A 27379-nucleotide genomic window follows, 5' to 3' on the forward strand; every position below is an offset into this window, starting at 1 on the left:
GCCCTGGGAATGACCGTGTTGCCCCATCACCCCACACCATCCCTAGTCTCATCCTACCCTCCGAATACCCCATCCCAGACTCCTAAATCTGAAGTCATCCTCGCCGTCTTAGTTTAATGAGCCAAAACATAAAATGATCACACAAAACAATTTCTTTCCATAAAGCAATAAATATATATATTTCAAACTGTACAACAAGACTGGAAACCTTCCATGAAAAAAAAAAAAAAAAAAAGAACTCATGTTATCCTTTTAACTGATTTGAAATGTTTCCCCTCCCCCTCCCATGACCAAAGTAGATGGCTCACACTTCAGGGCTCTCTGAGCACCAAGGTCACCAGCTCCCAGGAGCCCAGGAGGTGATGACCATACTTGAGGCTAGAGCTTTAAGCCCCTGCCCTGAGGTCTTCTGTGCAGCCCCAGTACAGAGGAAACTGAACCGTTTAGGTGGCTGGTGCCTGTAGGAGCCCCTTCTTTGTCCAACACACCAAAAAGGGGTGAGAAAAACAAATGAGAAACAACCCCCAAACACACACACTCAAGAAATCAACACCAACAAACCACAAACTGCTCCTCCCACTCCCTTCTTCAATGGACAGGAGTGAAAAGAGAAAGTTTCTTTCCTCCTTTGTTGACAAGTAACCCAGAAGGTGGGAGACTGGCCCGGGTCACATTGGGATCATCATGTGCCCCTGCAGAATGTCCATGAGGTTCTGAGCCCCTCTCTGCCGAGCCAACTCCAGGGGAGTGAGGCCTGAGGCGTCCTTGTGATGGAGATCAGATTCAGGAGCTAGGAAGCTGACCACAGAGCTATGGCCCTCTCGGATGGCCAGGTGGATGGGGAGAGACCCGGTGCTGTCCAGGGTGTTGACATCAGCACCATGCTCCACCAGAACCTTCAGGGTGTCCAGGAACCCAGTGCGCGCGGCATCATGCACTGGACTGGTACCAGAGGCATCTTGGACGTTCGGGCTGGCGCCTTGCTTCAGGAGTTCCAGAGCAACTGCTGGACTTCCAAACATCATGACCTATGGGGAATGAGGGACAGAAAGTCAGGTGGTTCCCACTGGAGAAGGGTCAGGTAGAATAAAGAGGTCTACCAGAAATCCAGAGTGCCAGAGAAGGGATCCTTTGGTGAACAGGGACACTCCAGGAAAGTCAAGCCCCAAGGGATCAGACTGGGACCCCAGAGAATAGGTTCTTTGAAAATAAGGACCCCCATCCACCTCCAAAGCCCCACCCCCACTCCCACCAGAAACAGGGTTTCCTTCTGGCTGTCCTGGAAACTCTCTCTAGACCAGGTTGGCCTCAAACTCACAGAGATCCACCTGCATCTGCCTCCCGAGTGCTGGGATTAAAGAAGGCCTGTGCCACCTCTGTGCAGCTCAAAGTGCTCTTAAGAACACAAAAATCCCTAACTATAAAAGTGACTCTCATGAAATCTTTAAAGGGCCAGGTGTAGTGACACATTCTCGTAATCCCAGAACCTTGGAGGACCAGGCAGGAGGATACAAGTTCAAAGCCAGTCTGAAATGCAGAGTGAGACTTTGTCTCAGGAAAAAAAAAAAAAAGAAAGATAAGAAAAGAAAAGGAAAGGAAAGGAAAGGAAAAAGAAAAATGAAGAAGCAAAGAGAATGAACGGGAGAGGGAACCGGGAAAGGTCCAAAGCCTCTTTCAGGGACCCAGCACTCCCATATGGGTGATTATTAAGACTATAAGCCCCTCCCACTACAACCCCATATTCTGGGAACTACATAGAATTTTTGAGAAAATAGATGCTCTAGCCAATTTGAATCCCCGTTGTCGTGGAATGACTTCCTAAGTCATAGGCATGATCCTCAGAATGTGAGTACCCATGAAAAGGTAGGACTCCCCTATAAATGCCATCCGAATTATGGCACCTTCAAGCAATAAGGAATCATTTTTTGTCACGAGGCACGCAGAAAATACAAAAAGGAAAAAACCAAAACCATATCACCTGCTGAAATGAAGTCTCCCCGAAATAACCAAAGACCCTTCAAGAGGACAACTCAAAAAAAAAAAACCAAAAAATGGCTATCTCCCCTGAAGAAGACATGCATGCCACCTTCCAGAGATCGAATGTCTTTTAAGAAGCCTCGAGAAATATGAGCTGTCCTCAAGGACGGGCACGAAAAGAAGCTGAACCCCAACTCACCCACGGAATAAAGGTCTGCAGAGAAACGGAATCTTCTAGGCTATTGACAAGGAATTCTTTAGAGCTGAAACACCATCCCCTCCCCCATCCCGCCCTCACCACCCACCCAACATTGGTGCAAGCAAGGATTAGACCTTAGGGGATCACCAACCCGGGCCAGGAGACTTGCAGGGATGGGGTGTGGAAGCCGGGTGCCAGCCAGGCCTCACCTGCAAGGCCGTCTTGCCAAAGCGGTTCAGGGCGTCAGGATGCACCAGCTCCCGGTGCAGAAGGCGGCGCACCTCTTGCACGTCGCCACGGGCCGCTGCGCCACTCAACCGGTCGCCGACGCTGACTTCTTCCAGAAGCATAGTGGCTACCGGTGGTCTGTGAAACCCACCCAGCCCCAAGCCCAGTTCAGGTCAGGGCTGGGGACCAGCAAGGGCTGGATCAGATTTCGGTTCCCAGGGGTTGCGGTGCCACCAAGGCCAACTCTATGGTTATTCCCCGGCCGCAGACCCGGCGCCTTCTGCCTGTACGACCCTCGCTCTCGCAGGCAACTCCTCCCCCTGTCACCCAGAGAGGCTTCAGGGAACCCCGCCCAGCCCTTCGGCGCCCGCCCCTTGGGCCGGGTCTCCCCAGACTCACCCTCCCTCTCCTCGCGCGGGCGGGGTCTGCTTCTGAGCCGGCGCTACACAGGCTGCTAGAGTCAGCCGCTAGTGGGCGAGGCAAGCCCGCCCCAGGCCCCGCCCAGAGCGCCCTTGTTTTCTTACAAACTCGCAACAGAGTAGCGCGAGCCGCTTTGCCCAGCGCCCGACCTCCAGAAGTTCCGCCTACTGGGAATATCAGCCAATCAGCATGCGTTGCCGGGGAGGTTTGTCTTACCCGTAGGGGTGGTGCGGCTCCTGATTGGTCAGTGAGCGGCAACCGGTGGAGCTGCCCGCCACAGCTGGGTTTTTGGTTTTTCAAAACCAACAGGCGGGCAGGCGGGAAAGAGAGGGAGGTTTAACTGACTCCAGCAGAGAGTTTGGAGACAGGCTGGCGCAGGCCGATCCTGGATCTTTAGCGCCTCCGGGAGGGAGGGAGGGAAGGAGGCAGGACTGGAAACTACTACTGGAACATTCTATTCATTCATGTACCACGGAAGTCCTAAAAAGCTCTTACTGTGCGACCCGGAGCTTAGTTCATTCATTCGACTGCTGTGTTGAAGGAATGGCTTCTGGGCGGTAAAGTGCGCGCCTTCTAACATTTTTGTTTGTTTATTTTATGTTTCTGTGACAGGTTCTCTCTGTGTAGCCTTGATTGGAACTCACCGTGTAAATCTGTCTGGACTATTCACCTGTCTCTGCTATTCGTGCTGGAATTAAAGGAATGGGCTACCAAGCTGGTCTCTTCTATTTATTTTATTTTATTTTTATTTTTTTGAGAAAGAATCTTAACAACCTGAAAGACGGATCAGTGGCTGCTCTTGTAGAGGACCAAGGATTCAGTTTCAGCACCCATATCACGCGACACCTTAGCCATCAGTAACTCCAGCTCTAGGGATCCAACAACCTCTTCTGACCTATACCAACATGGTTCGTATATAGACAAACACCCACATATTCTAATAATTCTCTTTTAATTTTTTTCTCTAAGTTTTTTTAAAGATTTATTATATATACTCATATATATATAAGACACTATCTGTGTCTTCACACACACCAAAAAGGGGCATCAGATCCCATTACAGATGGTTGTGAGCCACCATGTGGTTGTAGGGAATTGAACTCAGGATCTCTGGAAGAGTAGTCACTGCTATTAACCTCTGAGCCATCTCTCGAGCCATCTAAGTTTTTTCAAGATAGGGTCTTACTATGTAGCTCTGACTGTCCTGGAACTCACTATGTTGGCCAGGCTGTTCATCTGCCTGCCTTTGCCTCCCAAAGCCATGGGATCAAAGGTGTGTACCGGCAGTTTTCTTTTTTCCTTTTTATCTTGTATGTGCATTGGTATTTTGCCTGCATGCATGTCTGTGTCAGGGTGTCATATCTAAAACCAGTACCTCAGATAGTTGTGAGCTGCCATGTTAGTGCTGGGAATTAAACCCAGGTCCTTTGGAAGAGCAAGCAGCCAGTGCTCTTAACTGTTGAACCACATCATCTCTCCAGCCTGGTAATTTTCTTTTAAAGTCTTTTTTTTTTTTTTTAAGGTTTCATGTAGCCCAGGCTGGCCTCCAAATCTGCATGTAGCCAAGCGTGACACCTGAGCCTCTTGAATGCCACTCCCAAGTGCTACTATAGCCACAGTCCATGTAGCGCTGGACATGGAACCCAGGGCATCATGGACTTGATGAAATCACTCTCCTAACTGATCTATAACTTTTTTTTATTGAGACAAGGTCTTTTATGGCCTAGGCTGGTATCGAATTCACTAAATCCAGACTAATCTCAAACTCCCGATCATGCTGCCTTTATCTGAGTGCTGGGATTACAGGTCTGTGCCACCAGGTCCACCTTTCTTGGACAGTAAATACCACACACAAACATAGGCTAAAGCTCCCTGGGGTGGGGAGGAGGGGGTTGGTGCATGCTTTAACCCCAGAAGTAAGGAGGCAGAGGCAGACAAATCTTTGAGTTGAATGCAAGCCTGATCTACAGAGTGAGTTCCAGCATGGTCAGGGCTACACAGAGACTTTCTTTTTTTTTTTTTTTTTTATTATTATTAACTTGTGTATTTCTTATATACATTTCGAGTGTTATTCCCTTTCCCGGTTTCCGGGCAAACATCCCCCTCCCCCCTCCCCTTCCTTATGGGTGTTCCCCTCCCCACCCTCCCCCCCTTGCTTCCCTCTCCCCAACAGTCTAGTTCACTGGGGGTTCAGTCTTAGCAGGACCCAGGGCTTCCCCTTCCACTGGTGCTCTTACTAGGATAGTCATTGCTAACACAGAGACTTTCTGACTAGAAAACAAACAGAAAACAAAAATGATCCCTTCCTCCAAAAATAGACTAAAGCTAGTAATTTTAGTTGCTGAGAAAAGAATCATGGTCTTTCTCAGGTTAAGCAGTTCTTGTTGAACAGAGTCGGCCTGACCAGGTGTGTCATGTGGTTCTGGGAGGTGAGTTTCACTGAGGTCCTGAAATGGCCTTGTTCTTTCAGCCCACACACGCAGCTCCCGAGGTGGCTCTACACTGAGCCCATCAGACACCCACAGTCAGACCAGGAGATGTCAGTGAATTTTTTCAGAGTAGTTAATGATGTGGAGGTGACAAAGAGGGCCATTAAACCCTGTAATCTTGACACTCAGGAATCTGAGGCAGGAGGATGAAGTTGTAGGCCAGCCTGGGCTAAATGGCCAGTTTTCAAAACTCTCAAACATAATCCCAAGTGTGGTGGTAGACATCTTTAATCCCAGCATTCAGAGGCAGAGGCAGGTGGATCTCTGAGTTCAAGGCCAGTCTGGTCTACATTGTAAGTTCCAGGACAGCCAGGACTACACAGTAAGGATCTGTGTCTTTTTAAAAAAAAGTAAAACTAAAACATTACAGAAGACAAGTCTTATTCATTAAAAGACGTATTGCTCTTCCATAGGGCTCAAGCTTGGATCCTAGCACCCACACCAGGCAGCATACAGCTGCCTGTGACTGCAGCTCCAGGAGAATCTGAAGCCTCTGGCCTCTGTGGACGCCAACACAGACCTCTGCACACCCACATATAGGTACACACACACACACACACACACACACACACACACACACACACAGGGGAATATATTTAAAATAGTTTCCTGAAGCCAGACAAAGTTGGAGATGTTGTGCATGTCAGTAATCCCAGCTCTTAGAAGCAGAGGCTTCATTGCTACTGGTGAAGCCTGAAACCAGCCTGGGTTACAAGAGACCTTGTCTCAAAACTAAAAGCAAAACTGGAGAGCACAGCTGGTCATGGGCCTCATGCCTGCCACCCACCTACGTGTGGAAGGCAGAGGCCAGAGGAAGGCTGAAAGTTAAAGGACAGCCAGGCCCTATCTTAAGAAATAAAAATCAGAACGAAAGAAAGACACTATAAAATAGGCAGTGGCTGCATGTACAAAGGCCTGAGGCTCGAAAGTATGGAGTACAGAACAGAACGGGAGCCTGGGAGGGCAGGAAGGTAGGCAGGGCTGGTGCAGTGGGGTAGACAGACCTGGAACTGCAGTAACTTTTTATGGCCACCAGGATTAAGCAGGGCAACGATGGACGGATAGATTTTACAGCAACTGCCACGGCTGCAGAGAGGATCAGACAGTGACAGGGAACAAGGGAGGGCTGTGGAGGAACCTGAACAGAAAAGATTGACAAGCAACCAGCGGACGCTCCCACACGAGCCCTTCCGGTCATTCCCAGTCCCTAGTGAAGAAGCACAGTCACAGTTGTTAGACTCATTTTAATGACACCCTAAAACCCAGGTGGAGGGCCAGCGGCCTCGGCTCAGCAGCTATAAAAGGTGGGCCCTCGATCTGCCCGGCAGTTCACTGCAAGAAGGCACTCGTGGGGGAGGGGGTAGCGCGGTTCAGACCCTCTTATATTTCTTCATATAAAATCAGCGTGGGACAGCTCCAAGGGCGAGGGACACAGAGAAACCACCCCAGACAGTTGAGAGAGGTGAAGGGGGTTAGGTGCAGGCAGCCAGGATGTGTTAAGTCAGTGCCTAACCCTGAATGTGCAGACACACACACACACACACACACACACACACACACACACACACAGCTCTTTAAAGTCTGCGGCTGGTATCTGGGGCGATGGAAGCCTCGCTTCTCCCTTCTAGCTGGTCCGAAGTTGATAATCTGCAGGGAATAAAAGAGCAGGGACCATCTGAGAGGAGAAAGGAGGAGAGAGTTCCAACACCCACAAAAATCTATCCTGGGTCCCGACACAGAATCACCCCTGGAAATACTTCACAATGCTTACTAGGGCTTGTAGGCTTGGGACATGGCTCAAAAGTAGAACCACTGCCTAGAATTCCAGATGTGGCTGGATGTTAGAGCTCCTACTTAACCATGCGTAAAGCCCTGGTTTCTAGCCTTACTCTCACATACACAAAGTTTTGCTTAGATCAGGATGGGTGCCACACGGACTCCTCCACCTGGTAAGCATGCCCGCACCCAGGCAGCATCTGAAGGTGCTAAGTATAACATTTTGCTGCAGTGGGCCGACCACCCCATTTTAAATATGGGGAAGCATGGTAAGGACAGGTTTGGTGCTAGCCATGCTACAATTTAGAACGGCCCCAACAGTGCATAAAAGTCCCTACGCCCCCTACCTCCTCACCCCCACTGTCCCAGAGAGCCCCAACACCTTACCACCACTCTGGGTGATGTAGCGGACCCAGGGCAGGGCCTGGTACCCGCTTTTCTCGATGATCTTCATGTAACGGACCTGGAAGATTATAAAGAGGATCAGCCAAGGAAGAGGGATGTGTCTCAGCAGGAAGTTCCCTTCTAGAGTCCCCTGTGAGTACTTGGGGTAGACTCAGAGGTAGAGCCCCTGCCTAGCATGTGTCAGTCCCTGGGTTCAATCCCCAGTATTTGTGAGGGAAGGTATTGGGAGGGTGAGGTGAATAGAATCAGAAGGAAAAGTAGTGGCTTATGTCAAGAAAATATATAGGGCATGCTTTAGGATGATGCTAACTGGGAGTCTGGGCTCGATATGGGTGAAGAAGTGATCTAGGCCCGCAGGGGAAGGGGCAGACTGGAGAATACAGAAGACGGTTGGGGAGAAGGTCAAGAAAACAAAGGATATTCTCTCTGAGAGCAGGGAAAGCAGGGGCAGTGGCAGGGGAGGGATGCACACGTAGATGTGAGGGGGGAGAGGGCAAAGCCCCAGCCTGAGAACAGAAGAGGCAGCATTCCCAGGCCAATGACAAAGAAGAAATAGAGAACTGAGCATGGGGACACATGACTTCATACCACTGCTTGGAAATCTAGACAAAAGGATGTCATAGCTTCAAGATTGGATATTGAGTTGAGTCCAGCCTGGACTTCAGAGTGAGTCCTTGGCTAGCTTGGATTAAAAAAAAAAAAAAAAATGCCTGATGCAGTGGTGCACACCTCAGATCTCAGCACAGGTCTCTATGGCACAATGCCGTCTGGTCTACACAGCAAGTTCCTGGTTAGCCTGGCTACAGTGAGATCCTGTCTCAAAAACAACAAAAACTAAAAAGGGGGATTGGACTGGTTGATTTTGTGTGTCAACTTGACACAAGCTAGAGTCATGGGAGAGGGAGGAGTCTCAGTTGAGGAAAGGCCTCCATGAGATCCAGCTGTAAGGCATCTTCTCAATTAGTGATCAATGAAGGAGGGCCCAGCCCGTGGTGGGTGGTGCCATCTGCGGGCTGCTGGTCCTGGGTTCTATAAGAAAGCAGCCTGCGCAAGCCATGAAACGCAAGCAGTAAGCAGCACCTCTCCATGGCCTCTGCATCAGCTCCTGCCTCCAGGTTCCTGGCCTGACTTCCTCCAATGATGTATGAGCCAAATAAATCCTTTCCTCCCAACTTGCTTTTTGGTTATGGTGTTTTGTCACGGCAATCCTTAGAAACCCTAACACAGGGCTGGAGAGATGGCTCAGCGGTTAAGAGCTCTGGCTGCTCTTCCAGAGGACCTGGATTAAAGTGCCAGCAACCATACAGCAGATGGAAACCTGGAACTTCAGTTCTAGGAGATCCGACACCATCTCCTGACCTTTACAGGTAACACGTGGTACACAGACGTATGCAAAACACTGATACACAAAATAAATAAAAGCTGAAATGAATAAATGAGACGTGACTTGGGAGGTGACTAAAGCCAGAAGGAAGGAAAGGAGGGCACCTCCCCACCCTTGTTCCTCACCTGGATGCCGGAAACAGTAAAGTATGGAATCTCAAACTTGACGCCGATGGGTGGCCGGCCCTCTACCTCCTCAGTTTCCACACTGGGGAGGCCAAAGTGGGCACGCATCAAGTACTCCTTGCCCCCCTGTGGACACACAGAGGCATCAGACTCTCTGAGTCATTCCCCTCTGTCTCTCAGACGATCCTCACAGCAGTGTACCTGTCCATTGCACAGACTCCAAACTCAAGAGTGCTGGCTGAGACCCATAGGAAAAGTCTGTGCTAGTACAAGCAAGGGAAGGGTGCTAACTCTTGTTCCTCAGTCTGGAGGAGACAGACAGACAGACAGACAGACAGACAGACAGACAGACACACACACACACACACACACACACACACACACACACACAGTAACTATAAAATAAAGCCACTAGTGTTCCAAGAATGTGGGTCATATTTGTGACACACACACACACGCACACACACACACGCACAAACACACACACACCTTTAATCCCAGTACTTGGGAGGCTGAGGCAAGTAGATTTCTATGAGTTCAAGACCAGCCCAGTCTATATAGCAAGTTCCAGTCCAGCCATGACTGCATAGTGACACCCTATCTAAAAACCAACAGTTGGATGGTCAACTGTCATCCAACCCATTTTACAGATGAGCTGAGTTTATGAAAGAGAAACTAGGCACCAAGGCCATACATATCCCTGAAGGACTTGTGGGGGAGGGGAGGTGCTGTTTCACAAGGCCTCAGTTTCCCCACCTTTGACTGGTTTGGTTTGGATTTTTCTTTTTTTAAATATTTATTTATTATGTGTACAACATACAGCTTTCTGCCTGCATGTATGCCTGCAGGCCAGAAGAGGGCATCGGATCTCAATAGGGATGGTTGTGAGCCACCATGTGGTTGCTGGGAATTGAACTCAGGACCTCTGGAAGAGCAGACAGTACTCTTAACCTCTGAGCCATCTCTCCAGCCCAGGTTTGGATTTTTCAAGCAGGGTCTTATGCAGCTAGGTGAGATTAGAAGTAGTCATCAAGGTAAGGGTAAGTCTGAATTCTTTATCCTCCTGCCTCCACCTCCCAAATGGGAGAAAGACAGACACGGGCCACCACATCCAGTGTACCAATCTGGAGCCAGATAGCTTGGGTTTCCCCTTCCTCGGCCCTCAAGGACAGCCATGTGCATCCGTGTAATCCTCACGCATCCTCATCTAAGATGAGGTACTTGGGACATTCTTCTCCTTCTGTCATGTGGCCTAGGCAAGCCCCACCAGCACCACCGAAATCCCTCCTGCCCCGGGCCCCATCTCTCCCAGTACTCACAGGGAAAGACTTGATGCTCCAAATGACGACATTCTTCTCAGGCACATACTTGGCACTGCCCACACTGGTCTTGAAGCGTGGAGAATCTGCATCGCTAGGTACAGGCACAGAGATTTCCACGCCGTTGGCCACCGACTGCTTCTTAAACTGACCCTTGGCCTGCCAGGAGAGAGCAGGAGGCAAAAAGAATTCACTCTGAGCAAGACATAGAGGTGAATGTTTGTGATCCCAGCTACTCTGGAGGTCGAAGTAGGAGGATCTCAAGTTCAAGGCCAACCTGAACTAGAGAGACTGCGTTCAAGGACACCTAGACAACTAAGTGGGATCCTTTTTGAAAATACAAAAATTAAAAAAAAAAAAAAAATGATGGGAATCAAGCCTGGTGGCAGAGGGTTGGGGATTTAGCTCAGTGGGGTTGGGGATTTAGCTCAGTGGTAGAGCGCTTGCCTAGCAAGCACAATGCCCTGGGTTCGGTCCCCAGTTCTGAAAAAAAGAAAAAGAAAAAAGAAAAAAAAAAAAAAAACACTGACTGCTCTTCCAGAGGTCCTGAGTTCAAATCCCAGCAACCACGTGGTGCCTCATAACCATCTGTAATGGGATCTGAAGACAACTACAGTGTATTTATGTATAACAAATAAATAAAAAATTAAAAAAAATAAAAGGGCCTGGTGAGATGGCTCAGTGGATCAAAGTGCTGCTGAGTTTGAGGACCCACACTGTAGAGAGAAGCAACTCCTGTAAGTTGTCCTCTTACCTCCATGCCATGCGCCTCCCCACACACATACACAAAATAAACAAAAATAAAACAGGGCCAGTGTGGTCGCACACACCTTAGTTCCAGCGCATGGGGGGGGGGGGTACAGGCAGGAAGATCTAAGTTTGAGGCCAGCCTGGTCTACATAGTAAGTTTCAGGACAGCCAGGGCTACACAGAAAAACCCTTGACACACCGCCCCCCATTAACTTAAATTACAACGTAATATAAGTAAGCAGGAGCCTGGTACAGTGGCACATGCCTTCAGCCCCAGCACTTGGGCAGCAGAGGCAGAGGCAGGCCTATCCCATGAGTTTTCAAGGCCAGCCTGGTCTAAATACTAAGTTCCAGGATAGCCAGATTTCATAGTGAGACCCTGTCTAAAATAAATAAATAGCTGGATGGTGGTGGTGTATGTCTTTAATACCAACACTTGGGAGGCAGAAGCAGGTGAATCTGTGAGTTTGAGGCCAGCTTGCTCTACAGAGAGTTCCAGGAGGGCCAGAGCCACATGGAAAAAACAAAAATAAAACAAAACAACAGAAAACAAACAATCCCGCAAAATTTTACAAATAACTAGATAAACAGACACATAAGGATCCGGGTGTGACGCCCCACTGTAATGTCAACATGGGGAAAGCAGGAAGATCAGGAGTTCCAGGTCATTCTGGGCCCCCTAACCCCAAGAAACTAACTGGGTCACAAAGAAGAAAAAGACATTAAAGTAAAGAGGGGCTGGCTGGGAAGGGAGAGGTCAGCAGACTGAGAAGGAACAAGAGGGTGAGAATATGCTACAGCATGTAAATTATGAAATGTCATAATGAAACTCATTGTAATATATGATAATATATGCAAATAAAGGATTGGTGAGATGGTTGGGGTGGGGGGAGGCACTTGCCACCGAGCCTGAGGACCTGGACCCCTGGACACCACATAGTAGAAGTAGAGAACTGACTCCCTCAAATTATACCCTGACCTCCACACGCATATACATGAATTAATAGTAAATAAACATGTAAACTAAGAAAATGTCAATCTCGGTCCCCAGCTCTGAAAAATAGAAAAAAAAAAAAAAAAAAAAAAAAAGAAAATGTCAATCGGCCAATAAAACCTTTTCAAAGCCAGGTATTGTGGTGCAAACATGTTCAGAGGATGTCTCCAAGTTCAGAGCCAGCCAGGGCTGTATAACAAGATCAGGCATGGGGGTTGGGGATTTAGCTCAGTGGTAGAGCGCTTGCCTAGGAAGCACAAGGCCCTGGGTTCGGTCCCCAGCTCCAAAAAAAAAGAACCAAAAAAAAAAAAATCAGGCATGATAAAAGCACTAGTGGCCCACGCCTTTAATCCCACCCAGCACTAGAAAGGCTGAGGCAGGAGGATCTCTGTAAATTCAAAGTCAGCCTGGTCTACAAAGTGAGCTCCAGGACAGGACAGCCAGGACCACACAAAGGAATCCTTTTTTGAAAAAAAAGGCAAAAAACTGGAAAGATGGCTCATTGGTTAAGAGAACTTGTTACCACTTCAGGGGACTCAGTGTTGGTGCCTCGTACCCTCAGCTCAGTTCACAATAATCTGTAACTCAGTTCCATGGGACAGTACTCTCTTTTCTGGTCTCCAAGGCACACAGGATGCACATACATAAACACAGATAAACATCTATGTACATAAAATAGAGGGGTTGGGGATTTAGCTCAGTGGTAGAGCACTTGCCTAGGAAGCGCAAGGCCCTGGGTTCGGTCCCCAGCTCCAAAAAAAAAAGAAAAAAAAAAAATAGAAATACATCTTAAGGAGCTGGAGAAATGGCTCAGCACCTAAGAACACTGGCTTCCCTTCCAGAGGATCCAGGTTCAATTCCCAGCACCACATGGCAGCTCACAACTGTTCATAACTCCAGTTCCAGGGATCCGATGCCCTCACATAGACATTCATGCAGGCAAAACATAAGTGCACATGAAATAAAAAATAAATACAATTTTAAAACCTTAAACACATAAATAAGGGCTGAGAATACAGATTCATTTTTAGACCCATCTCTTAGGAGGCAGAGGCAGGCTGATCTCTGAATTTGAGGTTTTCCTGGTCTACAGAGTTCAGCCAGGATTACATAGTGAGATCTTGCTTTTAAAAAACAAAACAAAACAAAAGACTGACTGGAGAGATGGCTCAGTGGTTAAGAGCACTGACTGCTCTTCCAGAGGTCCTGAGTTCAATTCCCAGCAACCACATGGTGGCTCACAACCATCTGTAATAGGATCCAATGTCCTTTTCTGGTGTGTCTGAAGACAGCTACAGTGTACTCACATACATAAAATATATAATTTTTTTTAAAAAAGAAGAAGAAGGAGAAGGAGAAGGAGAAGGAGGAGAAGGAGAAGGAGAAGAAGAAAAGGAAGAGGAAGAGGAAGAGGAGGAAGAGGAAGAGGAGGAAGAGGAAGAGGAAGACGGCTGCTTTTCCAGAGGATTCTAGTTTGATTCTCAGCACCTGAATGGCATCTCAGAACCACCCATAATTCCACTCCCAGGCCCAGGGGATCCAATCCCATCTTCTGGCCTTTAATCCAGGCAAGTCTTGCATATCAACGTATATGTAAGCAAACCTCGAGCATGTGTGCGCTTGCGTGCGTGTACACACACACACACACACACACACACACACACACACACACACACACAATTAAGGAAAAGAGCAGATAAAAACAAACACAAATCCTAAATACCCAGTCAGAAATGCCATGGAGCCTGCACTGACAAAGCCTCCCCCCGGGCTTACCTTCACCATGATCTCCACTCGGCTGTGGGAGAATTTCTCAATGACTGACTCGATCCAGATCAGAGGTTTGACCTGCAACAGCAGAGAAAGCAGTTCTTACAGATTCTGACATCCACCCTTGGTCCACTGCCAGCTTCTCCTGTGCTGAGCTGGGTCGTGGCTCACCTGGGTGCTGAGACGGTAGGACATGAGTTCGAAGTCCCCATCCGGGGGTATGAAGGAGATGGTGCGGTCGTTGTCGAAGCGTGAAAGCCTCACGCACTGGTGGAATTTCACATCTTCCAGCTCCACAGACTTGTTCTTGCTGCCTGAAACTCGGTGTGGAACAAGAAGGGTGACCCTGGAGCTGAGGAGGGGACCCTGCCCCACCATCTCTACCTTCTCTGGGTTTTCAGAAAAAGCAGCCTAGGGTCTGGGCTGAGCAGGACATGACACACAGCCCAGAGTCTGCACCCGACCCTGAGCTTCTGTTCTCTATGTTCATTGCATTTGGAGTTTCTTTTTCTAACCCTCTTAGTAGGGTTTTTGTTTGCCTGTTTTCTGAAACTGTCTCTAACCTAACCTTGGCTGTCCTAGAATTCTATGCGTAGACCAGGCTGGTTTCCAGCTCAGAGGCCTATTTGTCTCTGGGAGCCACTACACTCAGCACAAATTTTAGTATCTTAAATGATAAGGTTTGCATGTTTGGGTGATTTTATATGCACGCTGGTGCTGGTGCCCACAGAGGCCAGAAGGTGTTGTCCGATCTCTTGGAGGTTGTAAATGGCGGTGAGCCACTTGCTGTAGGTGCTGGGAACCGAACTCAGGTCCTTGGCAGAACCAAGAAATGCCCTGAGCCACAGTGCTGCCTTTCCAGACCCTAGTTTCCCCTTTGTGTGCACGTGTACACTGTGAGTACACCTGTGTGCATGTGTGCAATGTATGCGTTCATGTGTACATGTGTAAACTCCAGGTTAATCAGTGCCTAACGTCTCTAAATTATGCATTAATTTATTTACGTGGCAGGTGGAGCATGCTTGCCACAATGTGTTTGGTCAGAGGACAGTGTAGACATCAGCTCTCTCTGCCATGAGTCCTAGGGATTGAACTTAGATGGTCAGGCTTGCTGGCCAGTGCTTTAAGCCGCTGAGACATGCTCTTCTATTTTGAACACATTGCTGTGGTATGTCTGATCTGCTTCTTCCCTCCCACCGTGCCAAGGCACCAGATCTCGCTTTCTGACCTGCTGTGACCTCCAATCTAGCTTACCTAGGAGCTTCTGGACGTTTCCCGTCTCTGCCTCCACTAAGCATAGGACTGCCGAGACTTCATGAAAAGATGGCTCAGTGGTTAAGGGCACTGGCTACTCTTCTAGAGGACCTAGGTTCAGTTCCCAGCAACTATGTGGGGGCTGGCAACTATCTGTGACTCCGACCCACGGGATCGGACACCTTCTTCTGGCTTCTGTGGGCAGTACGCATACATGGTGCAAGTACACACATATAGGGGAAATGCATGCACATAGTAAGTAAATAAACAAGCAGACAGCATTATGAAGGAAGTGCTGGGGTCTCAGCCCACACCGGCCATGGTTAGGGACCTCACTCTGTGTTTTCGAGCCAAGTGATTTTCCCCATGATCCTTCTCTCTTGCCCTCTGGCTTTGATGCACAGTGTCTCATTCAATCAGAGCTCAGCTGGCTAGGCTGGCTAGACAGAACATTCTGGGGGGCTCCCCCATCTTACTCCCCCACTGCAACAGTTAGATAAACACGGCCATGATTAGCTTTTGTATTTCATTTGTTTTGGGGGACAGAGTTTCACTATGTAACTTTGGCTGTCTTTGAACTTGCTCTGCAGACCAGGCTAGCCTCGATCTCACAGAGATCCACCTGCTCAGCCTCCTATGTGAAGGGATTAAAGGGGTGCAGAGCCACAGTGGACCCCATGTCTGCTTCTCATGTGTTCCACACACATCTGAACTCAGGGCTTCATGTTGGTGTGAGCGCACTTTACTGAGTGGGTCATGTCTTCTGTTCCTTTTCATTTCTGCTTATATGTCCTGCTTTTGTTTCCTGTGTTTTGGTGTGATCTTTTCAGATAGGATCAGATATAGCCCACAGTGGCCTCCAACTCACTGAGCAGCTGAAGATGACCTTGAACTCCTAATCCTACCTTCCAAGTGATGGGATTACCTATATGCAGCACTGCGTTTGCCCCCACCTGGTTTTTGGTTGGTTGGTTAGTTTAGTTGGGCCTGAGATAGCATTTCTCCTTTGGCCTGGAACTTGCTGATTAGGCCAGGCTGGCCCCCTGGGAATTCCCACTTGTCTTTGCCTCCTCTTAAAGCTCTTACTAACCTAAGGGGAAGATGACCTTGAACTCCTAACCCTTCTGCCTCGGCCTCCAGAGTGCTGAGGCGACAGGCAGGGACCACCATGCCAGCCCCTGTGAGATGTTTAAATATTATTATTAACCTGTCTCCCCCGACCAGAATGTCAAGGCCAGAAGTGGGCTTGGTCTGCAGTGCTCATTAACAAAGAAGCATTTGTTGGGTGAACTCGGCTGCAATCATTAGGGAATGTGACACTTATCTCAGAGCTGGCTGCTGTCTAGGAGGCCTCCGGTTACTACCTAGCCTATTCCCAGGAAGAGGTTTCCCCTCCCCCCCGGTCCTTACGGCCAGTAAGCTCAAAGAGCACTCGGTCATTGAGGCCCAGCCGCAGCTCTGGCATCCCAGACAGAAACACCTTCAGCTTGATGGTGCCCACAATCTCGCTGAGCAAGACACTCCCATTAGCATTCACCTGCAAAGGGGGTTTCCCAACATGGGGTGTCAACAGGTACAGAGTCCCCCTCTCCTGCCCCCAGGACCTGGGGCACAGAACTCACCAGAAGGTTAACGGACTCGATGACGTCAATGAAGACCTCGTTCTTTTTGTACTTGATGCCCTCGGAGCGCCAGGACACAGCATTGGTGACTGTCGGTGGCACTCGAGACTTGCCAGTCTCCAGCTTGTTGCCCTGCTGTGTGATGTACCTGTTGGAAAGAGCGGAGAGGGCGGCAGCTAGCACAGGGACACCTCAGAGGGACTGCCAGCCTCCTGTTCCGGCACCTCCCCTGCACTCACTCCTGCAGGATCTTGCTGTCCGTGGTCTGCGGAAAGCCGAAGTCCATCAGCTCGTCCAGCAGCTCGTACACAATGACAAAGTTGTCTCGGATGCTCTCCTCCTCCAGTTCCTTAAAGTACTCGCAGAAGACCTGGGCTCAGGAGGACAGACACCACGTAAACCGGGGACACACTCAGCCAGACAAATAAGCAATTATGGACTGCCTACTGTGTGTCTGGATGGCAAAGAGACTGGGCCTTTCTCTCACAGAGCGATTTAATGAGGGAAGGGGACAAGTCCTGGATGTTGAGTGTGGAGGAGGGAAAAGGCAGTGGAAGCCTACACTGCGAAGCACCTGGAACACAGCTAGAGAGAGTGTCCATCAGCTTCTCTGGGTGTGGGTACAGTAGAGAGGCTGAAGGAAACCATCACCTTCCTTTAGTAGATCAGGGCTCTACCACTGAGCCGCACCCCAACCCCTCACTGCGGGATTCTAGACAGGGGCTTTGCTGAGGAGCCACACTCCAGACTGTTTTTTGAGATGGTCTGGCTGAGGAACATAGTTGGCCATAAACTTTCCATCCTCTTCTTGTAGGAGAAGATCTAGAACGAGACGTCTGGTCTATCTTGTTCCCCCTTCAAAAAAATGTATGGAGGCCAAAGATGGTGGCTCATGTCTTTAGTTCAAGTACTGGGGAGGCAGATACCTGTGGGTCTTGGTGAGTTCAAGGTCAACCTGGTCTACATAGAGTTCCAAGATAGCCGGGACTAAATAGAGAGACCTTGTGTTAACAAACAAAACAAATGAACAAACAGAACAAGAGTGGGGCTAGAGAGATGGCTCAGTGGTTAAGAGCCGCCCGGCCTATGCATATTCCATACTCAGTTCCCAGCATCAAAATGGCAGCTCAAAACTGTCTGCAATGGTAGTCCCGGAGGCCCTCTGTGTTCTGGCCTCTGTGGGCACTGCACACATGACATGCACAGACATACACGCAGACAAAACACCCATATATATAAAGAAAAGTAAATAAAGATTTAATAAAGTGTATTTTGTAAATTTTAAAGGTGTGTGTACTGTGCTTGTATCATGAGTCCTTGTGTATCAGACAGGTGGACAGGGCAAGTGGCAGAATGGACAGAGCAAGCCGCCTGTCAGATGGCGTATGGCACAAGTGGACACAGTAAAACAGAGTTCGCAGATGCAATTCTTCAGCATAGAAAAAGCAAAGTCAAAACGAAATAGACCAGGCAGATGGCTCCGCACGTAAAGCAACTTTTTGCCAAACCTGATGATCTAAGTACGACCCCCGGGACTCACGTGCTGGAAGGCGAGCTGTCCTCTGGTCTCCACACCCGTGCCTCACACACAGACACACACTCACTCAAGTAACTAAATAAGTGCAAAAAATACTTCAATATAAAACACACCAGGTACACCTGTGATCCTGGAGGTTCAAGATCAGCTGGGCTGCATGACAGCCAAAAATAAACAGACACCACAGGCCATGGTGACCCACAGCTTTAATCTCTGCGCTCAGGAGGCAGAGGCAGGTGACCTGAGTTCGAGACCAGCCTGGTCTACAGATTGAGTCCCAGGACAGCCAGGCCTACACAGAGAAACCCGGTTCTAAAAAACAAATAAATAAATAAAAGTAAATGAAACCACCTGCAGTCTTCCTGCCTGGAACCCTCTGACCTATCAGTAACGCATGGGTCCCCAGAGTGACCCATGTTGGGATTGCACTTAGATTGTCACTGGGACCACAGGTGCAGTAGACATTGTTTACATGTCCCCAAGGAAGAGCAACAGCGTGTGTGTGAATGTGAGTGTATGCCTTTGTGTGTGCGTGTTGTGTACATATATGTCTCTGTATGTGTGTGTAGCATGTGTACATGTTTATGTGTGTGTACCGGCTCACGCATGTCCTGTGCATGTGTGTGGAGGTCAAAGGTCGACTCCCATCTTCCTCTATCATTCAACACTTTCTTGTTTGTTTTCTTGAGACAGGGCCTCTCACTGTTCCCGGAGCTCATTGGCTAGGCTAGGGTCACTGGCCAGCAAATTCCAGGGAATCCACTGTGTCTGCTTCCCAAGCTGATGCAGCTGTTTATGTAGATGCTGAAGACTGAACTCGGGTCTTCATGCATGACCAACAAGCAGCGCCACAAACTATTCCCGATTTTATTTTAATAAATCATTTTTATTATTATTAATAATAATAATAATAATAATAATAATAATAATTTCAGCACTTGGGAGGCAGAAACAAGCAGGTCTCTATTAGTTCTAGGCAAGATAGAGCTGAAATCCTGTCTCAAGTTTCTAAAAATATATAAAATAATTAAAAGCCTTTCTGAGGTCTGGAGAGATGGCTCAAAAGTTAAGAGTGCTTGCTGTGGGCTGGAGAGATGACTCAGAGGTTAAGAGTACTGATCGCTTTTCCAGAGGTCCTGAGTTCAAGTCCCAGCAACCACATGGTGGCTCACAACCATCTGTAATGAGATCTGATGCCCTCTTCTGGTGTGTCTGAAGACAGCAACAGTGCACTCATATACATGAAATAAATGAATTAAAAAAAAAAATGCTTGCTGTTCTTGCAGAGGACCCTGGTTCAGTTCCCAGCATCCACATAGCTGTTCAGAATCTCCTGCAGAAACTCCAGACCCAAGGAATCCAATGCCTTCTCTGGCTTCTGCAGGTACTATACACACACACACACACACACACACACACACACACACACACACACAAGAAAAAAATAAATAAAACTTTTGGTTTCCTCTGACCTCCTTGGGCATGTGGTACACAAACATACATTCAGGCACATTCATACACATAAATTGTAAAAAAATTTTAAAATTATCTTCCTGCTGGGCACAGTGGTACATGCCTTAATTTCAGCACCTGGAAGTGAGTTCAGGGATAGCCTGGTTTCTACACCAAGTTCTAAGCCAGCCAGGACTACAAAGTGAGACACTGCCCACCAAAAAAAGAAAAGAAAAGAAAAATATCATTCATATCTATCTATCTATCTATCTATCTATCTATCTATCTATCTATCTATACCCAGTGATTTTTCAACCTTCCTAATGCTACAACCCATTAATAAAGTTTCTCCTGTTGTGGTGACCCCAACCATAAAATTATTTCATCGCTACTTCATAACTGTAATTTTGCTACTGTTATGAATTGAACACAAACATCTGCTATGTGACCTCTGTGGGAGGGCCAGTCGACCCCCAGAGGGGTCGCAGCCCCTGGGTTGAGAAACACTGATTAAAGTGTTTCGTGTATACCTGAAACCACAAATACATTTCTTCAAGTCTTTGGTGCTGTCCCTAGAATACTTCACAACACATTCCCAAAGATTCCGACTTCCGGAGCACTTCCAGTGCCAAGCACACGGATGCACACCTGCATCTCCTGGGGAGGAAGACGTCCTCCCTCAGCATCTGAAGCTCGCTCTGCCTGAACCCCTCAGCTTAGCTCTGTTCACACCTCAAAGCCTTTTTGTCCACTATGTTCTACTGGGGACACTTTCTCTACGGTACTTCATTCTTTTCCTTCTCCCCTACTTACAATAGCACCCTGTCACGTTCCAGTTACAGAGGCAAGGGATTAGACCTGTGCCCCTGTATGTAGCTCAACTGTGGGTGAGAGGTGAGGAGGCTTTAATGGGCATAGTCAGACGCCGGTGTCTGACAGGGGCGAGCTTAACCAGCAGACAAGCAGACCAGCTAGCCAATGAGAGGCCAGACCAGCTAGCCAATGAGAGGCCAGGACCTACCTCCACAGTCTTGTACAGAAAGGAGTACACCAGAGAGGCGTTGGCGTTCTTCAGTGTGGTGGCCACCACTGGTGCAGTAAGGTTAAGGAAAATGTGCCATTTTTGAGGGAGTGGAGTTACATGTCCCCTGTTATACCCCCCACCCCCACCTCATTTCTACTACCCCTTACCCCAGGCACAACCTGAGTTAAGGCACATGAACCGGGCAAATCCTGCTCTTAGGTCACCGCCCTCTGAATCAGGTTCCTGGCGCTCCTTCCCACAATGAGGATGCAGTAGAGGTTGCTGTGTTTGATCCACAAGAAGTGCACTCGGCCGTGGCTCAGCAGCGGGGCCAGCATACCCTCCTCCTCCCGCTGCATAAGCAGTGGCATGAAGTGGTCAATCTCTGTCATGGGCACATCGCCTTTGTAGTTTCGGCTAATCAGAGGCTAAGGGGGGAGAGACAGGACCAAGTCACCACCAGCGCACAGACCTAGGGCCTTAGGATGTCTAATTCTCTTCTAACTTTCTTTTATGCCCCACACACTGGCCTCTTTTGTTTTATGGAGGGGATGATACCTCAGGTAGCATAGGCTGGCCTTGACTACAGATGTCACAGAGGAGGACCTTGAACTCTTGATCCTCCTGCTTCCATCCTGGCAAGAGCTACCGTTACAAACCCTCTAGGAGTAAATTACCTCCCTGGACTGTCTTTCCTTTTCTGATTAATTTAGGCACTTTTTCTGTGAACTTCTTTCTTCAACTTCTCAATCCTCCTGCCTCGGTTTCTAGGGTGCTGGGGTCACAGTGTTTGCCACCATATCACACTCTGTGTGTAATTCCCAGACTTAAGTGAGGGGCCTAGCTAGGACTCTAGCTCTGTACGCCTCGGTTTTCATGCCTGTTATGTAGGTACCTGACACCCACAGCTAAAAGTGTCCTGGGTGCATACCGAACCCCATCAACATTCTGCCAGTACGTGTTATGCTGGGGATGGGCTTGGGAGGTAGAGGCAGAAGTGCCAGGCCATCCTTGGCTACATAGTAAGTGCAAAGCCAACCTAAACTACATGAGATTCTGACAAAAAAATAAATAAATGAAAAATAAGGAACATGGGCTCAGCAGTAGGGGACCATCCTACCGCGCATGAGGTCCTTCCGACATCAATCAGTGGACATGCTGGGCCTTGTCTTTCTTACCAAGGGCCTGTCGTCAGAGTTAGCAGGGAAGCTTGAGGCAAAAGGATAGCAGGTCCAAAGCCTAGCAAAGCTACAGAGTGAATCTGAAGCCAGCCTGGGGTATTCAACCAGATACCATTTCAAAATGAAACCGCTCAGGAGGGACCACGAGAGAACTCAGGGCTTCTCAGTGGTTGAAGGGTCTCGCCGCCGAGCCTGGGGGCCTGAGGTCCAAGCCACACACACGTGGGGATAGGACAGAACAGACTCTCACACACGCAGAGCAAATAAGTGTAATTTTTAAACAGTATGAGGAGGATTAAGATGTAATTTAGTTGGGCTGGAGGGATGGCTCAGTGGTTAAGATCACCAACTGCTCTCACAGAGGTCCTGAGTTCAAATCCCAGCAACCACATGGTGGCTCACAGGCATCTGTAATGGGATCTGGTGTGTCTACAGACAGTTAATTATACATTAAATAAATAAATAAATAAATAAATAAATAAATAAATAAATAAAATCTTTAAGACGTAATTTAGTGGGCTGGAGAGATGGCTCAGTGATTAAGAGCACCCGACTGCTCTTCCCGAGGTCATGAGTTCAATTCCCAGCAACCACATGGTGGCTCACAACCATCTGTAAGGAGATCTGATGCCCTCTTCTGGTGTATCTGAAGACAGCTACAGTGTACTTATATATAATAAATAAATCTGGCTTAGCTTGGGTTCCGCCTCCACCACTGAGGAGGAAGAGGAGGAGGAACCTTTCCTGAGGAATTCAGTGCCTGCCTCAGCCTTGAGGTAGGTGTCTTTGGGTCCATTTTCCAGACTGAAGAAGCTGAGGTTAAAAACTATGTCCACAAAAAGCTGAGAGGTGGACCTGAACCTCTTCCCCTCCTGGGCCGTTCTTGTTCAAGGTTATTTATTTCTTTGTCTTGCTATTGTAGCCCAGGCTGGCCTTGCCCTCCTGAGCTCAGGTCATCTCTCTGACTCAGCTTCCAGAGTAGCTAGAGTGACAGGTGCATGGTAAAACACCTGGCCCCCTTGTCCTTCTTCGATCTTTTTACAGGCACTATTTTTTGTGTGTATGGAGTGTGTGCATGTGCGTGTGTGTCTGTGTCTGTGTGTGTCTCTGTGTGGGTGTGGTCAGAGGACAACTTTGTAGGTTGTCTCCATCCCCCTTTACTTGGGTTTGGGTCAGGTCACCAGGCTTACACAGCCAGTGTCTGGGCTTGTTCAGCCTGTTTTGGTTTTGAGGCAGTGAGTGTCACGCAGCTCAGGCCCGATTCATTTCCTTCATTTCCTGATCCCTCGGCCTCCACCTCCCAAGAGCTGGAATTGGGACTGTTTATGCAGTGCACTGGGATCACACCTAGGTCTGTGTGCTAGGCCAGCAGGCTGACAACTGAGGCACACGACCTTGTGTCATTATGTTACAGGGATTTCATTTTCATCTCTACTGCTGTCATTGCCACAGGAGAAGCGACAGTCGACTTGCAAGGATAGGGGGATGGCCTTCTACTCCAGAGTTACACTTGGCCCATTTATTGAACTCCGGGGTTGCAGAAGGGCTGTGCTCACTGGTTCAGGGCGCTCAAATGGTGACTATCTTTCTTATTCTCATTTTTACAAACACGAAAAATGACGCCCAGAGAGGTGAAACCCCTTGCCACAGATGCCGGCTGAAGAGGGCGGGTCCCCAGCTCCGGGTCCTGTGCCCTGGGCCCTCGTGCTCGCCCGACGAACCACGATCCCTCGCCCTCTGCCTCACCTTGCCCTTGACGTCCAGAATGAAGACTGCCGAGGCCGACATGGTGGCAGCCGGTGAAGCTAGGCGAGAGCGAGCTGCAGAGGCGGCAGCGCTACTGCTTCCTTCTTCCTGCGGAAGCGCCTTCGCCCAGGTGAGCCGCCAGGTGAGCGCGTCTTAAAGGGGAGGCCGCCAGGTGAATGCGTCTTAAAGGGGAGGCCGCCAGGTGAGCGGCACGGTCGGCAGCAAATGCCAAGGCTGCTCTAAGAGCTAGGAAAGGCAGAACAGAGGTGCGACTGCAGCCCTAACCCACGTTTCTTTGGGGATCAGGAATGCCTGGGTGGATGGTGAAACTCCAGGACATTTATCCATTGATCCTTCAACTCACCCACCGCCCCCCCTCGCCCACCGTATGTCTATTCATTCATCCTCTTATCTGCCTACCCAGTCTCCATCCACACTCCCACTCCAGTCAGCTATCCATCCCTCACCCCCTCCCACATACATATACACATTCACATCAACATCTATTAAGCCACCCTCGTATCCACCCACCCACCCACGCATCCACCCACCCACTAGGGCATCCGTCTGTTCATGTGTCTGTGTAGCTTCTTCAATCACCCACACCTACAGTATCAACAGGACTTTGCCTGTTTTCTATGTTTGACCCGGTGCCCACCACTAGTGTTCAGTAATGTAATCCTTCTCACACTATACATTTTACTACTTTCTGTTATTGTTGTTGTCGTTGTTGTTATTGATTGATTGGTTTGGTTTTTTGTTTTGTTTTGTTTTGTTTTGTTTTTCAAAACAGGGTTTCCCTGTGTATCAGTAGCTGTCCTGGAACTCACTCCGTAGACCAGGCAGGCTGGCTGCCTGTGTCTGCTGGGATTAAAGGCGCCTGTGTAATTTTTTGTTTGTTTGTTTTTGTTTATCGTTTGTGTTGTGTTGTGTTGTTAATTCTAGAAGAGCTCATTATGTGATCCAGACCGGCCTCAACCTTACAAGTTCTGTGATTACAGTCATGAGCCACCAGGCCTGACTTTGTTTTTTGTTTTCTAATTTCATTCATTTTTTTTAAAGCCCAAGCTACCCTTAAATTCAAGATCATTCTGTCTCTACTTTCCCGTTGCTGGGATACCGTTTTGCGGAGGGTAGTGTGTGTGTTGGGGGGAACAAAAAACAAAACAAAACCACTCCAAACCTTACTCAAGCCTAAGCATAGCGCTCCGCTGTGGAAGAAAAGTTTCCTGCGAGGCCGCCAGGGGGCGACAAAGCCCGCTTGGGCATCGTGGCTGCCGCCGACCTTTATCAGGCCCAGAGTCCAGATGGAGCTATGATAGCAGCTATGATAATCGCCCACGGGAATTGTCTTAAAGCAGAGGTGGGGCCTGTATGAAGAGCTTACGAGCCGAGCACAGTCAGTCAGTCCCAGGACCACACAGCCAGGTTAACAAGCCACTCTTCCATTATTCTGGTTGTTTTTACAGCCCTAGGGGGATGGAATGTCCACCATTGCCAATGCCAGGCTAGCACTGTGCCCCTGGTTATACCCCAAGTCCTTAATGTTTTTGACCGGGGCCTCCATGTATAGGACAGACTAACCTTAAATTCCCAACTCTTCCACCTAACCCTCACTAGTAGTTGTGTAATCTTCACACTTGTCATAAATACCTTCCGAGAAGAAACGCTACAGATAACCACATCTACAACCTTTTTAAAGACCCGTCTAGGGGTTGGGGATTTAGCTCAGTGGTAGAGCGCTTGCCTAGCAAGCACAAGGCCCTGGGTTCGGGTCCCCAGCTCCGAAAAAAGAAAAAAAAAAAAAAACAAAAAAAAAAAAAAAAACAAAAAAACCAAACCCGTCTAGCCCAAGCCTTCTACAGCACAGGAGCATCTTGAACTCCTGAACGTGGAACCCAGGACTTTGGGTATGCTAGGCAAACTCTACACGCTAAACTAAGCCATCATTTTCTGGATAATCGTTTGAGGGAACCAGAGAGCTGCTGATAGCTTCGCTTGGCAAGATGAGGAGCCCGAAGGTTAGCTCCAAGAGGGTACAGTCATCCAACGGTTTTGTTTGTCTGCTTTTGTTATTAGTGTTATTATATAGTTCCGGACAGCCTGGAAACCATTATCTGCCTCGGTGCTGGGGAATCACAGGAATCCACGGTTATGCTCAGTTTATGTGGTGCTGGGGCTATAACCCAAGCATTCTTGCGTGCTAGGCCCATGATCTACCAACTGAGCTCCAGCCCCAAGCTTTTAGCTTGGCTCCACTCACAGGCTCATGGGAGAGGGATCCTTCCTGATTATCTGCAGCCTGGGCTGGGCTCACCCCTGTTGGGGGTGGGGTGGGCAGATCCCTGGGACTTTTAACCCCAGCACTCTCCAGGTAGAAGCAGGCAGATCTCTATAGTCAGTTCCAGGTCGGCCAGGGCTGACTGTCGCCTTGACTAAAAACCAAACACAACTCCAAATAAGGTGGGGGATGGGGGGTGGTCGGTGAAATGGCTCAAAGGTGCTTCCTTCTGCACCTGGGTCTAGTCTCCAGGTGCTCCATGACCAATGGGAGAGAACCGACTCCTGGAGGTCATCCTCTGACCTCTACACGCACACACGAAAAATAAATTAAGTATCATTTTAAAGAAAGGTGGCTGGCTCCTGTGGAGGGAGTGTGTCTGGAGTTGTCCTCGGGCCTCTGGACTTGAATGTGCACAGCACAAAGCCAGCAAAACTCTCTTGGGACCTGAGATCCATTCACATGGTAAATGGAACCCAGAAGCCTGGGCCCTGCGCCCTGGAATCTGAAACTCAAGGCCTATTTAGCTAAAAAATTCATGAGACCAAGAGCCTTAGCGGGGGCAGAGAACAGACTAGCACTGTCTTGTCCCGGCCAGCCCAGCCCAGTCTGGCCTAGCCCAACCCACTCTGGCTCCATAGCTGCCACCAACCCCCAGAAGTGGTGGCTTTGTCCCAGTTCGTCCTAAATATCTTGTCCTTGTCCTTCCCCTCCCCATGTCCCACCTCAGCTTTTTTTTTTTTTTTTTTTTTTTTTTTTTTTTTTTCGGAGCTGGGGACCGAACCCAGGGCCTTGCGCTTCCTAGGCAAGCGTTCTACCACTGAGCTAAATCCCCAACCCCCCCACCTCAGCTTCTAATTATCAGCCTCCTTCTCCTCCCTCTAAATCTGTCTAATTCACTGGTCACCCATGGCCCACCCTCCCTCTCACACCTATGGCTTCCAAACCATCAGTCAGATTCTTGCTGACCACAAGGGCCCTACACTTAGTGATTTCCCTCCTCTTCCTGGCCATGACCCCTCATTGCAAAACACTCACCAAATTTGCCCTCTTTGTGTCAGTCTTTCTCTGTGCAGAGGTCCCTCTGACTTCCCATTCTATGTCCTGGACACAGCCCTTCCCTGGGTGTTCCTGTGCCCAGCAGGCGCCTACCACAATTGGCTTGTAACCCTGGTGTTTGTTTGTTTGTTGTTTGAGGCAGGAATTTTCTGTGTTGCCTTGGCTACTCATTCAGTAGACCAGGCTGGCCTTGAACTCAGAGATCCACCTGCTTCTGCCTACCACGTGCTGGGGTTAAAGGTGTGCACCACCACCACCCAGCTTGTTGATGTTTCTAGATGGTCTGGCTTTGAACTGCTTGCTGATCCCCTGTTTCCACTTCCTGAATGTTGGGAAGACCACCTGCCTGCCACACTGTGCTTGTATAGTGTATTTTAATATCCTTTT

General features: G+C 48.8%; 2 protein-coding genes across 3 annotated transcripts; both read right to left on the bottom strand.

Moving 5' to 3' along the window:
- Nucleotides 1-154: 154 nt before the first annotated feature.
- Cdkn2d (cyclin dependent kinase inhibitor 2D) lies at nucleotides 155-2839 on the bottom strand. Its single transcript, XM_032910075.1, has 3 exons — nucleotides 2804-2839; nucleotides 2386-2542; nucleotides 155-1028 (listed from the first exon to the last, which is right to left on the bottom strand). The coding sequence occupies exons 2-3, from the start codon at nucleotides 2524-2526 to the stop codon at nucleotides 669-671; spliced, it is 501 nt and encodes a 166-aa protein (XP_032765966.1). The 5' UTR covers nucleotides 2527-2542; nucleotides 2804-2839; the 3' UTR covers nucleotides 155-668.
- A 3698-nt stretch (nucleotides 2840-6537) lies between these two features.
- Nucleotides 6538-23718, bottom strand: Ap1m2 (adaptor related protein complex 1 subunit mu 2). Of its 2 annotated transcripts, none has more exons than XM_032910074.1 (12): nucleotides 23653-23718; nucleotides 20997-21153; nucleotides 20723-20790; nucleotides 16952-17082; nucleotides 16713-16860; nucleotides 16501-16627; nucleotides 14008-14150; nucleotides 13843-13914; nucleotides 10323-10481; nucleotides 9004-9129; nucleotides 7477-7552; nucleotides 6538-6960 (listed from the first exon to the last, which is right to left on the bottom strand). In XM_032910074.1, exons 1-12 carry the CDS (start codon nucleotides 23692-23694, stop codon nucleotides 6938-6940), a joined length of 1272 nt encoding a protein of 423 aa, XP_032765965.1. In that variant the 5' UTR covers nucleotides 23695-23718; the 3' UTR covers nucleotides 6538-6937. The 2 variants fall into 2 exon arrangements, with proteins under 2 accessions (XP_032765965.1, XP_032765964.1); XM_032910073.1 differs by having other exon boundaries at nucleotides 14008-14156; nucleotides 23653-23717.
- Nucleotides 23719-27379: the final 3661 nt, after the last annotated feature.

This window comes from Rattus rattus, chromosome 8, assembly GCF_011064425.1.
Source record: "Rattus rattus isolate New Zealand chromosome 8, Rrattus_CSIRO_v1, whole genome shotgun sequence".
Taxonomy (NCBI): Eukaryota; Metazoa; Chordata; class Mammalia; order Rodentia; family Muridae; genus Rattus; species Rattus rattus.

Bases quoted from the DNA above. Each gene is read 5' to 3' on its own strand.
- Cdkn2d (XM_032910075.1), bottom strand. From the start codon at position 2,526: ATGCTTCTGGAAGAAGTCAGCGTCGGCGACCGGTTGAGTGGCGCAGCG. The intron at 1,029-2,385 runs GTGAGGCCTGGC...CATTCCCCATAG, and splicing joins TTGGCAAGACGGCCTTGCAG to GTCATGATGTTTGGAAGTCC.
- Ap1m2 (XM_032910073.1), bottom strand. From the start codon at position 23,694: ATGTCGGCCTCGGCAGTCTTCATTCTGGACGTCAAGGGCAAG. The intron at 21,154-23,652 runs GTGAGGCAGAGG...CTCCCCCCTTAG, and splicing joins TTCTGGACGTCAAGGGCAAG to CCTCTGATTAGCCGAAACTA. The intron at 6,961-7,476 runs GTAAGGTGTTGG...TATTCCCTGCAG, and splicing joins CTACATCACCCAGAGTGGTG to ATTATCAACTTCGGACCAGC.